This window comes from Leptodactylus fuscus, chromosome 2 (assembly GCF_031893055.1).
Source record: "Leptodactylus fuscus isolate aLepFus1 chromosome 2, aLepFus1.hap2, whole genome shotgun sequence".
Lineage (NCBI taxonomy): Eukaryota > Metazoa > Chordata > Amphibia > Anura > Leptodactylidae > Leptodactylus > Leptodactylus fuscus.
Window position 1 is genome coordinate 130,047,238 of NC_134266.1, and position 11,729 is coordinate 130,058,966.

The following is an 11,729-nucleotide window of genomic DNA, read 5'->3' on the forward strand; positions in this document are numbered from 1 at the left end:
ACGCAGCGATGACGCTGAACTATGAGGGGCGCCCTTCTGACAGCAGGGGTGCACATACAGGGAAAGCCGACAGTGTTGAGGCCAATCAGCGGCTTCAGGGACAGCTCTGGTACACCCCAGTTGGCGAGCGGTTTCATTTTGAAAAGACAGCCCAACAGAAGGACCGGACTATGCTGGGAGGAAAATGGAGCACTGGGGACAGGTGACAATAGGGACAGGTAAGAAGGATTATTTTTATTTCTCACCTCCACCAGCCTACTTTGAAAATATTTTTTCCCCCAGACAACCTTTTGGAATGGTACATTAGACATAAAAACTAACTGCACTTGTTGCTCTGAAATCATGGGAGCTAGAGAAAAAAATTCCTGCTGTGATGGAATCAGAGCACCCAATATCAGATGCTATTAATTAGAATTGGTGGATATACTGAAAGTTCCTCTTTCAATAAAAATAAGTGCAGTACGTCTGTGCATCGTGGCTGATGATCGTCCAGAAGCAGCAGTCATGCCAGACACTGGTAACTTCGCCCAAAAGCAGCATGAATACATCCACCTTGGACAATCTGCTGTCAGACAATCATTGATAGTTGTTTGCTGCATCTACAAATCAGATTGCAGGCCACTTGGGCCAACAAAATCCAATGTGTAAGGCCTCGCTCACATCTGCGTTTGGGGAGTCTGCATGAAGACCCCCCCCCCCCCCTAACATAATACTGAACACAACTGCAAGCGGTGTGCAGAGAAAGCACACGCACCCCATAGACTATAATGGGGTCTGTGTGCTTGCCGCAAGATCTCCGCAGGGAACCTGCGGACAGGAAGGTACTTCACAATCTACTTTCCTGCCCGCATGATTTGTGCAGGCAGCGCGCAGCAAGCACACAGACCCCATTATAGTCTATGGGTCTGTGTGCTTTCTCTGCACAACACTTGCAGTTGCGTTCAGTATTCCGTTCAGGGGGTCCCCATACGGACTACCTGAATGGAATACCGAACGCAGATGTGAACGAAGGAGAAGGCCAGCTGTGGCAAGTTAAGGCTAGATTTACATCTGTGCTGGAGTCTCTGCTGCAAAAATCGTCATAAATCAGTGGAAAGAAAAGTCCTGTATGGAGGGCTTTCCTCTCCTCTGGTTTCAGTATTAAAACCTGGCGGATCCTATTATAGTCTATGGGTTCTTCAGGAGTCCACAGGTAACTGCTGTTTTGGTGGTTGGGGGACCAGAACGGCACAGAGAGCCCAGCGTAGGTGTGAACCTAGCCTAAGAATCTCATCCACTTTGCTGGGAATATGAAACGAGGCAAAACGCAGCATTTTAGTTCTGGAATCAGGACTGATAAGTGTCAGCTGACAGAAACCAATATGGTTCACTGAGAGGATTGTTTATACTATAGTAACCTCTATTTCCTCATAAAACAACAACGCGACTGAAAGCTCAGGGAAGATAACATAACCCATGCGCAATACTGCTCGATTATGTTACCAGACTACACATATTGACCATATATACTTATATATATATATATAGTAATATAATAACTGTAATAGCCATTATACACAATGTGGGTGTTACAAGTTCTCTCCACTTCCTAACTGCTTCTAGAATAGTCTAATCCAGATTTCCTCATGATTGCTAAAGAGAGCCAACCAATGAGAGTCGAGTTCACAGAGACTCTTCACCAATCAGCAGCCACTTCTATATGTTCCCGCCCTCCGGAGTGAAGGTTCTGGTGCGGAGACTTCCAGTCGGTTTAGTTGAGAACATTCCAGACGACGGGTCAGAAGTTCTTCTCATCGCTGTGGTGTTTTTTTTTTTTTTTTGGTGTGCGTTTTTCTTATCGCGACATATCGATGTTTGCCATGACTCGGACAATCGAGTTGGAAATCGCAGACGTCGGAACTGACTCCTTGAGGAACAAGTAAGTGTCGGTCCCTTGCTCCGCTCATCGTGTGTTATGGCTGAGACGATTAAGACGCCATTAGTTGGTATTTCGCTTTGATCCAGTTTGCTTTAAATTTTACGTTTGTATAAGCAGAGACTGTTGTCCTCATGAAGGTGGAGGAGAAGCGGCGGTGTTGTGGCGAGGCGCCATCTTACGTAGCTCAGGCATCGCCGCCATTTTGTAATCGTGTTGAAGTTGTGACGCAGCTGTGAATTCTCGTTTTATCTTGCGAATATCGTGTGACTTTGTGTTTTGTCTTCGTTATTTTTGTAGGGTTTCTGAAGATACCGCAATGGATAACTGTAATGACGTTAATACTGGTAAGAATATGCTTGTGAATCGTGTTTCAAGTGAAATCAATCTTACTGGATTTTATATAAAATGAGTTTAATCATTTTATTGTAAAAAAAATCAAGTGTATTTTGTATGTGCACATACTTCTATTTTTTTCCAACTCCATTTATTTCCCTCTGCTGTCCTTCCTTATATGTTTTCTGTTGCTTTTGCTTTCCTAATACATGAGTCCCCCTTTGACAACAATAACAAAGGATTAAGTCCCGCCCTTCCTATTTCCGGTCGAAGATCTCTTTCCGGTTTTGAGAGTTTGCCATGTCTAGCAGGGGTATAGGCATACTGTTTCGTGGTTACGACGAGCCTGCTGCAGAACCTCATTTGCTAAATGCTATACAGTATATATATTCATTTGCCGAATGCTATATATATGTATAGCATTCGGCAAATGAACACTGATTCTGCAGCAGGCACGTCCTTGCTACAGGCAGGCAAGAGTTTTTCTCATTGGAATGAATAGTCCGATGTTAGACTCCGCCTCCTCAGACGAGCCTCTGGCAGAACCAGCGTTGATTGGCCAAATCACTGGCCACTGGCCAATCAACGCTGGTCTATTCATTTCAATGAGAAAAAGTCAACTGGTAACAGCATACTTACCTGCTTGTAGCAAGGACGAGCCTGCTACACAATCAGCCTTCATTTGCCGAATGCTATACACTGTATAGCATTCAGAAAATGAGGTTCTGCAGCAGGCTCGTCGTAACCCGAGGACCATACCCTGAAGTACATACCCAGCCCTGGTTAATTCACTAAGGAACAGGAAGTCTTCTTGCCGCCCTTCCATTGCGCATGTGCCAACCGGAAGTTCGCAGGGGGACTCATGTATACCTCTGTGTGTTTAGTAGCAAGAAAGGATTTGCTCTAGTTCTTATTTTTACTGTGTAATAAGGGTGCATTCACACTGAGTAAACACGCGTGTATTTTTGCAAAATACACGTGTAAAAATAAGACTCCCATTGACTTCAATGACTTTTTACAGGTGTATTTTTACACGTGTAAAAAATATCATTGAAGTCAATGGGATAGCAAAATTTACAAGTGTAATTTTACTCTACAAAATAAGCTAGCGTTTACTCTGTGTGAATGCACCCTAACTTGGCTTAAAGGGGTTGTCCAGGCAAAACTGGACATCCCTTTTAATTTTTAAATCACCTGGGGGCAGTGAAGAAAAAAAAAAAAATCAAACTCCTCTGTCCCTGTTGCTCCGGTGTTCTCCCGCCCCTCCTGATTCGTCTGTACATGAGGGTCTCTTTCAGAGTTGTGCTAAAGCTACTGATTGGCCTCAGCGGTCACATGATCACTGAGGCAGGCCTCAGGAAGAGGACCCCTGATATCACATTTAGTGACATTCAGGCCCTTTGCTGATTGGTTTCAGCAGTCACATTACCACTGAGGCCAGTCAGCGGCTTCAGCACCACTCCAGAAGACCCTCAGGAGCAGATGATCTATGTACTCCGCAGCAGCTGTGTTCTCTTCAGCGGTTCTGCCTGAAGTCAGAGACCACTGATAGGGTCTTTGGGGTCACAACGGCAACATTAAGCATAAGGAGGCTTATGACTTTAGGCAGAACCCCTGAAGAGAACAGAGCCACTGTGGAGCGCAATGAAAGTGAGTAACATTGTTTTTTGTTTGTCACCTTTCTTGGGCTCCGCTTATTATGCTTTGGTGTTTGAAGAAACCTTACAGTATAATAATAGCTATTGAGTGTTGAAAATTGGAATATTATAAAATTTGGAATGTTATCTTGTATATAGGGACTTCTATGGGACATAATACTGTGTGTATTGGTCGCTATGGGACATTATTCTGCATAATGGGATGTCTTTGTATAAAAAAAAAAAGTAGAATTTTTTTTTTTTTGTATGTGTACAGAAGCTACACCATGTTAACAGTTTTACATCAAAGGAATAGTTCCAGTGGCCTAAGAACATGGCTGTATCCAGATACATAGTGTGTCTTCATCATAATTATTGTGCCATATGGTACTCCTAGACAAATAACGTTTCCCACTAATTGGCGGCTGCACATGGACTTTCATTGCTTCCAATGAAAATGTACAGGTGCGTTGCTGGAAATAGCGGTAAACGCATGTGTCCAGAAGCATTTGGTGGCAGCACTTCTGTGTTATGGTTTGGGGTATATGACTTTAGTATAGGGGTCATCAGCCTTACAATTATAGACACTCCGAGTACCTCATCTTTGATATTTATTTATTAATTTAATTTAATTGGCATGCCGAACAAAAAAGGTTGCCTACCCCTGACCCATCAGGTGTCAGATCCCAACTGATATTCAGTCCGTGATCTATTCTATATCCTTTGTACTGGAGCAGCAGGGAATTTTGGAGCGACACCTAAACTTTTCTTGGTTAGTTCTTCTGTGAAATTTTCTCTTTGATCTTGGGAAACCCCTTTTTAAGGTATTACTTTAGTTTTTATTTTCTAAATCGTTTCCCTATTTTCCTACCAGGCAAAAATTTGAATGAGGAGAATTCAAGTGAAGTAGATAAGAATGAGGCAAACAAACAGAGGACCAAAGAGATGACTAATATTATGGATGACCTGAGCTTAAATTCTCCAAACGATCGTCCATCTCGCTCAAGGTCTAAAACTCGATCAGTTAAATCCAGGTCTTCAAGCAGCTCTAGCAGCTCCTCTATCTGCTCAAGCTCTGGTTCCAGCTCCTCACGATCCTCTCATTCAAGAAGCTGGAGCAGGTCTTCCTCACGGGGTAGACGATACCACAGGAAAACTAGAAGAAGTTCCAGGTCTTACTCTGATCGGTCTAGGTCTTATTCAAGAAGCTACTCCAGAAGTCGTTCAAGATCCTATAGTCCCAGACAGAGGAGAAGATATTCTTCGGCGTACAGAAGATACTATAGGTCACCACCTAGGTATCGGTCACGTAGCAGGTCTCGTTCATATCATAGAAGACGTTATTCAAGAAGCAGATCACACTCTCGTAGTAGACGTTATTATGGCTTTGTGCGGCGTCCATACTCTCCTGCTTTCAGATCCTACAGAAGTCGATCAAGGACCCGTTCACGCAGCCGAACACCACTGCGCTTAAGTGAAAAAGGTGAGAAAGTCTAATGCAAATGAGTTGGTGCAGTCAGGGCCGGGCCACGCCTGATGGACCACCCACTTTCTTTTGTGGTTGTCTTCAAAACTGATGGACTTGTCCTTTGCTTCAGTTTGTGGATCCCCACTCTGACTGCACAGAACAGTACACTTGCATATGGAATAAAATAGTGGTAGCAGACTTTAATTTTTGTGGAACAAATTTTACTTCCTAATGGTACCACTTAATATTCCATATGATATGGTGCTGGAAAATTAATTGAGTGAATTAACTTCAAGAAAGTGCAGCTCTCACAACTGCTGGAGATCAGATGTTAGGTCTGTCATGGAGTTTGCTGTATTCCAGTGCTCCACACTTATAAAAACAAAAGACTTGGTCATTTACTACTAAACTGAAAAATTTAGAAGCCAAATCAAATTATCTTCAATCATGTGTACTAAAAGGCTCCATGGGGCGTTCTGCAGCAAAAGAGAGCTATAGGAAAAACCGTGACTGCAACGCATTATACAGAAATTGCGCAGAGGTTTCCTCTTCAGGTTTTCTGTTTCAATTATACTTTTGTGGAAACCACCAACGTTTCCATAGGTATAATTGACATTCTGCGATTTCCAAAACCATGGTTTTTACCACGGAATGGGCATGGGATTAGCTAGAACTGCATTCCATTTTGCCCTGACTAAGAAGCTGCGTGTTCACAATGATTAATTCAACGGACTTTGGATAAGTTTTCATTCAACTGCACAGCTCTAGTCTGAATACTGAAATTTAGGATTGCGTGCATGGGCCTCCCACTGTAAGTTTAAATTGTTTATCAAGGTGTTATTTATTTTTGTAGAGAAATTGAAGTTATTGGAAATTGCAAAAATGAATGCGTCGAAAGCACTAGGGAAGGACGTTGAACTGCCAGAAAGCCTGAAGCGCTCTGAGGTAAGAATTTGGGCAAATGCATATTACTGCATAGATGTTTGTTGAAATTGCTATAGTTTAAAGTTACAATCTGCATGTACAATTTGCAGTTTGTTTTAAACTTGAACATAAATCGAAGAGAATATGCATATTTTGCATATCAAATCCTGCCACTTCTTTGTTAATTGTGTTAGGCTAAATGCAATCTTTGGTAACCCCTGTTCTTTTCCCTCTCTCAAAATATTCAGTTTAAATGCTTTTTCTGTTTTCATAGACAAGAATATGAACACCAACCTTTCTGGATGAGATCCGGGTGGTAATGTTATGGTTGTCTAGATATTCTAATATTTGGGCAAAAGCTGGTCAACAAGGACTAGTTCTGACTTTGACTATATGATTGTAGCACCTACAATCCCTGGTGTCTCCTTCATTTTGCATATAAAGTTGCTGATATGGTTGACGTGTCCACAAACTCCATTGGGTTTTTATCAGCCCAAGGCTACGTTTCCACTACTGTTGTTTTAATGTCTGTGTAGGTCATCATCATGGGGGTCTCATGACTGATATTAACTGTAGCAGAGTATCGGACTCTGACTGAGTGCCCCCCCCCGGTCTCCCTTCTCACGTCTGTGTCCATTCCCATTGGCTCTAAAACTTTTTGATGGACACCTTCTTCCACATGTTTGTTTCCCTTCATGAGGAAAGAAAAGTGGGGAAAAGAAATATGATGGTAGTAGGCGTCAATCGTGTTTTTCCATTGTTGTTAATGCAGACGGGATACCTGACGTAGGGGGCTCCATCTCCATCTGTCATTTAATGTCCAGTGTTCTCATTTGTTCACGGCTTAAAGCAACAGACATTAAATAATGGTAGTGTGGACCTCCCCTAACACTTGTAAACCAGTTCAAATGCTACTGAAAACTGTTTCATCATGGATCCCCCACAGTCTAAATGGTACATTTCATCTAGTGAAAATTGACATATGTCATCTCATAGGTGCTGTCACCCTGTGCTTTCTTAATTCAAATCCATTCAGCTATTCCAGACTATGTGGTGGATTTTTGTTTGTCTTAAGGGTTAAGGAAAATCTGGCTATAGTTTCAAAGTGATATCTCTGGCAGCAGGGTCTCTGTGTGCTGTATGATATACTGTGTTATTGCCCACTTGTGGATTCTGTCTGGCAAAAAGTGCTAACATGTTTGGAAAGGCTGAACAGATTTGGATGGGTGGAAAAATACAAACCAAACTGTTCAGGTTGACGGTGCTATCAGATTTTTCATGGGCTTTTTCAGACTTTGTGACAGATCCTCATTCTAACACCCTATTACTGTTTAGACTGCAATTTTAAGCCCCCCCCCCAAAAAAAAAAAATAAAAAAAAAATAATGAAAACATTATTTTCTTGTACGTCAAAGTGCCAAAATTGAGAATATTTTCCCAAGCCAGGTTCAGGTAATCTTCATAATCTATTAACTATGTTCCAGATTAAGAATATGGAAGAGGAGGCCTACATCACTCTGGAGATAAGTTAATTGTGCTACTCTCTGATGGCAACTTGTAAGGACCTTTTCACATGTCCCTGTTTGTGCCAGGAAAAATGTCTGTTTACTGACAAGAATGTGGCCTGCCTGAGCAAACCTGTTTTCGCTTGGAAGAGCTTACAGGACAGTAAATTAGACGGATACATGGCCATGTGAAATTGTCTAAACTCTTCTACAATAATATGTTCTTTTACGATTGTACTTAGGATACAGAAATTGCTTCCAAAATTAACCTGAGAAAAGCTTTTTATGTTGTTATAACTTTGGTTTGAGTTGAGTGGGGTGTTCAGCAGTGGTTTGTCTAACCTATGCACTCTAGATGGATGGGCATTCTTGTCATTGGCAACTATGTAGGGATTTCCTTAATGTTTTTCCTCCAAACATAACTTCAGCTGGTTTTGGTGGACAACCTAGGACTGCCAACCTGACTGCCAATGATGTATACATCTGAGTAAGGTTGAGCAGACACCATGTAGGGCTCAGTTTCTTACCTGGAGTCCAGCCTAAACTTTTCTCCAACTTGGAAGGGTACATCCTGGGCACACAAATTATTAATGAAATGGCCAAGCTCAATACATGATACTATACTACACTGTATTTGTTTTGTCTTGGTATAGCCTTTCTGTGCCAAATAACCAACTGGAGACTATCTTTAGGGTCCATTATCTGGACTCCTGCTGCTCACTGGAAAACCTCAGTTCCTGGACATTTAACTCTTTTTAGGTACAGTAGTGACTGTGGGGTTTATATACCTCCTGAGAAAGAGGTATACCTTTGCATCATCTCCCATACAAATAATGGGTCTCTACAGGTCTGTCTTCAGTATATCACTATTAGGCCATGCTAGAGGCAAGACTGAATCAGGGTGGGTTCACACCTACGCCCAAACTCTTGTCTTGCAGGTTTCCGTTTCCCACCCGAAAAACTGGGCAGCAGATGGAAATCGGCAGGCACTTTTCAAACCCATTCGTTTGGATTGGTTTGAAAAGCTTCTGGCCGTGAGCGTTTTGTGCTCTCCATGGTGAAACCCCCCCCCCCTTTTTTTTTTTTTTTTTTTTTTTTTTTTTTTAATGTAACTGGACACACAGTTGGTCATGCAGGACTTTGTGTCAGGTTTAAAATAACAAAACTGTCGCCGTGGAGAGCGCAAAACGCTCACCGGTGGGCAGTGAATGCAGGTTTCCGTCTTCTGCTAGCAGAAAACGGAAACCTGCATAACTGAGTTTGGGCGCAGGTGTGGACCTGCCCTAAGACTGCCTGTCAGGCATAGAACATAATACGCTGTACTGCACTTTATTACGTAACTAATGAAAACGTGGTAAGTTTAGGTCTACTTGGGAGACTAGTAGTGTTCAAGTCAAAAAATTGCATCGCAAAATGTTTGATAGTTTAAAAAAAAATTTATTGAATCTATATTTTTCTGATAAGACTTTGCTGCAATGGGACATACCCTTTAAGGGTTAAATAGTTACCCTGAGGAATAGTATTCCTATTAAATACCTCCATAATATGGCATGTGATGAATTATGCTAGAATTTATATTTGGGTGGACTGCACAAGAACCTTGGTGCTGTACATTCTTTCTCATGTGTAGCGGCAATGTGCATAGTGGTTTAGAAACATTGAAGCAATTGGACTTTTTCACTGTTTGCCATTCTCATGCTTACAGTGAAATGGGTTTTTGCTGAGCAGCACGATAACCCTTGCTCGGTGAAAATGATGGCAATAACTCCAGGCCTCATTTGACTTGTTTCAGATAAGACCCTTAGACTAGGCTACGTGTTTGAGGAGTCAAAAATCAGAATTTAAAATATTGTTAAACAGCACTTGCATTTTTGGGTTTTAATTTTTGTGGTTCAGACAACATAGAGGTTTACTCTCTGTGTTTTGTATGTGTTGCAGTAGACTTAAATTCTTAGCCCAAGTGCTATTATTGTGCCTTTTTTTTTTTTTTTTTTTTTTTTTTCCATCCTCCCCTTTGTTTCTCTGAAATGGTCATGCTATAATTAGCTGCTCTATTTCATAGAAAAACTGTATACTAGATACTTGCAAGTTTTCAGGCACATGCTGAACAGATAATGTTAATGTAATATTGTGATTAGACATAAGACTGTTCTTTTCTAATAACTTTTATTCTGTTCACAGCAATCCAAAACGTTGTATGAAAATTCTACAAACAGAAGTGAGAAATATCTCAGCAACAATTCTCTCAATTCACATGTAAGTTTTATTTATTCTTTTGCTGTGTGGAAACAAAAATAAAAAATTTATCTGCAACTGCTTCTTCATCAAAACCCACTGGTAGCGCGTGCAGATTGTTAGCCTTAATCACTAGTGTAATTTCTGCATGGCCCAGTCATCAAATGTGCTGCAGAATCCTCGTTTGGTGCCTTGTTTAATCAACCTAAATTGGGAAAATCTTTTATATATGCTTAAAATCGATTTTACTTTTTTCTATATGTAAACAGGATTCTAAGACAAAGTTAGAAGATAAAGGTGGAAATGCTATCAAAGAACAAGTATCGGAGCTCAGACTTAAAAGCCCTTACAGCCTGTGGCGTCCTGTGACCAGTGAAGCAAAGTCCTTTTCCAGGAGTCTTTCGAAGAAACATGTACACAGTAACAGATCACGATAATATGTTCATGGACTTTTTGTTTTTTCCATATTCAGAATCTGTATATTTATAACTTGTAAATGATCATATTTGTAATTTGGAGATGAGACTCTACACAGAATTTTGAAGATGGTGTTTGTGTATATAGTAATAGTTATTGAATAATAGGTCTTATTTTTCAGATGTGGCCTAGTTCGTGGTGGACACAAGATTTTCAGGTGCGGAAACATTTTAATTTTTTTTTTTTTTAATATAAATCTGTATATTGAGCTCTATTGGGTACATGGCATTAGATGCAGATTCATCTCATTTTGTTTTCAGTTGTGATTGAGCTGTAGCTCTTACGTTCATTCTCACTGTGGTTTACACCTAAAGCATATATAGTGTATATATATCTTTATATTTTTTTCAAACAAAAGATGAGTAGTTTAGAACATTTCTCTCTAAAGACCTGTTTGTTTGGCAACACCTTTGCTATAATAAAAATGTATTTTCAATAAACCGAAGTTCCAGTGGATTGATTTAAACTTTAATTTTTCATTCCTTTTTTTAAGCTTCATGTCCAAGTTTCTTTTTCTGCTACTTAAATTTGGTGGTTAGGGGTAGCCGTTACACAGAAGTGGCAAGGTTGTTTGGCATTGGAGACTTTTGTTAAACAGAGGTCTATGAAGTAGGACTATTTAAAGGTCCACCGTTTGGGCCACTCCTGATTTACTGACACTTGTTGCTACCAGCAACAAATTGTGGAAGAACCTTATAGACTCCAATTTGGGAGCCTGACATCACATCAATTCAGATGCAGATGACTAAAAAGTTCACGTGGTTTATAAAAATAAAACACTCTATGTATGAGATGTGTATACCGATGAGAAATAAAAACTTGACCCCTTCCTTGCTAAGGCATTTTTCACTTTTGACTCCTCGCCTTCCAAACTCCACAGCTTTTTTTTTTTTTTTTGCTTTATGTTTAGAGACTTATGAGGGCTCAATGTTTTTGGGACAAATTGTTCATAATCATACCATTTATTATAATGTACTGTACATACTACTGGCAAGCTGGTAAAAAGTTCAGAATGGGATGGAATTGGGAGAAATGGTGCATTTGTGCGACGTTCTTACAGGCTTCAATTTTAGGGCTTTCACTGCCAAAATGACGTCCTTTTGTACTTTGTTTTGGAAAATTTTGAGGATACCAAATTCGTATCACTCTATTTCCATTTTAACCTCTGAACAAAAATCCAAAACTTTTGGGAAAAAAATTAATTCTTAGTCGCCATATTCTGACGCATATATA

At 40.5% G+C, this 11,729-nt stretch overlaps 1 protein-coding gene across 1 annotated transcript; it reads left to right on the plus strand.

Annotated features, from left to right (window-relative positions):
* The first annotated feature begins 1,734 nt into the window (after nt 1-1,734).
* On the plus strand, nt 1,735-10,936 carry RSRP1 (arginine and serine rich protein 1). Its single transcript, XM_075264595.1, has 6 exons — nt 1,735-1,918; nt 2,216-2,262; nt 4,763-5,371; nt 6,210-6,301; nt 9,966-10,040; nt 10,289-10,936. Exons 1-6 carry the CDS (start codon nt 1,851-1,853, stop codon nt 10,454-10,456), a joined length of 1,059 nt encoding a protein of 352 aa, XP_075120696.1. The 5' UTR covers nt 1,735-1,850; the 3' UTR covers nt 10,457-10,936.
* The last annotated feature ends 793 nt before the right edge of the window (nt 10,937-11,729 follow it).

Bases quoted from the DNA above. Each gene is read 5' to 3' on its own strand.
- RSRP1 (XM_075264595.1), top strand. From the start codon at position 1,851: ATGTTTGCCATGACTCGGACAATCGAGTTGGAAATCGCAGACGTCGGA. The intron at 1,919-2,215 runs GTAAGTGTCGGT...TTATTTTTGTAG, and splicing joins ACTGACTCCTTGAGGAACAA to GGTTTCTGAAGATACCGCAA. The intron at 6,302-9,965 runs GTAAGAATTTGG...TTCTGTTCACAG, and splicing joins AAAGCCTGAAGCGCTCTGAG to CAATCCAAAACGTTGTATGA.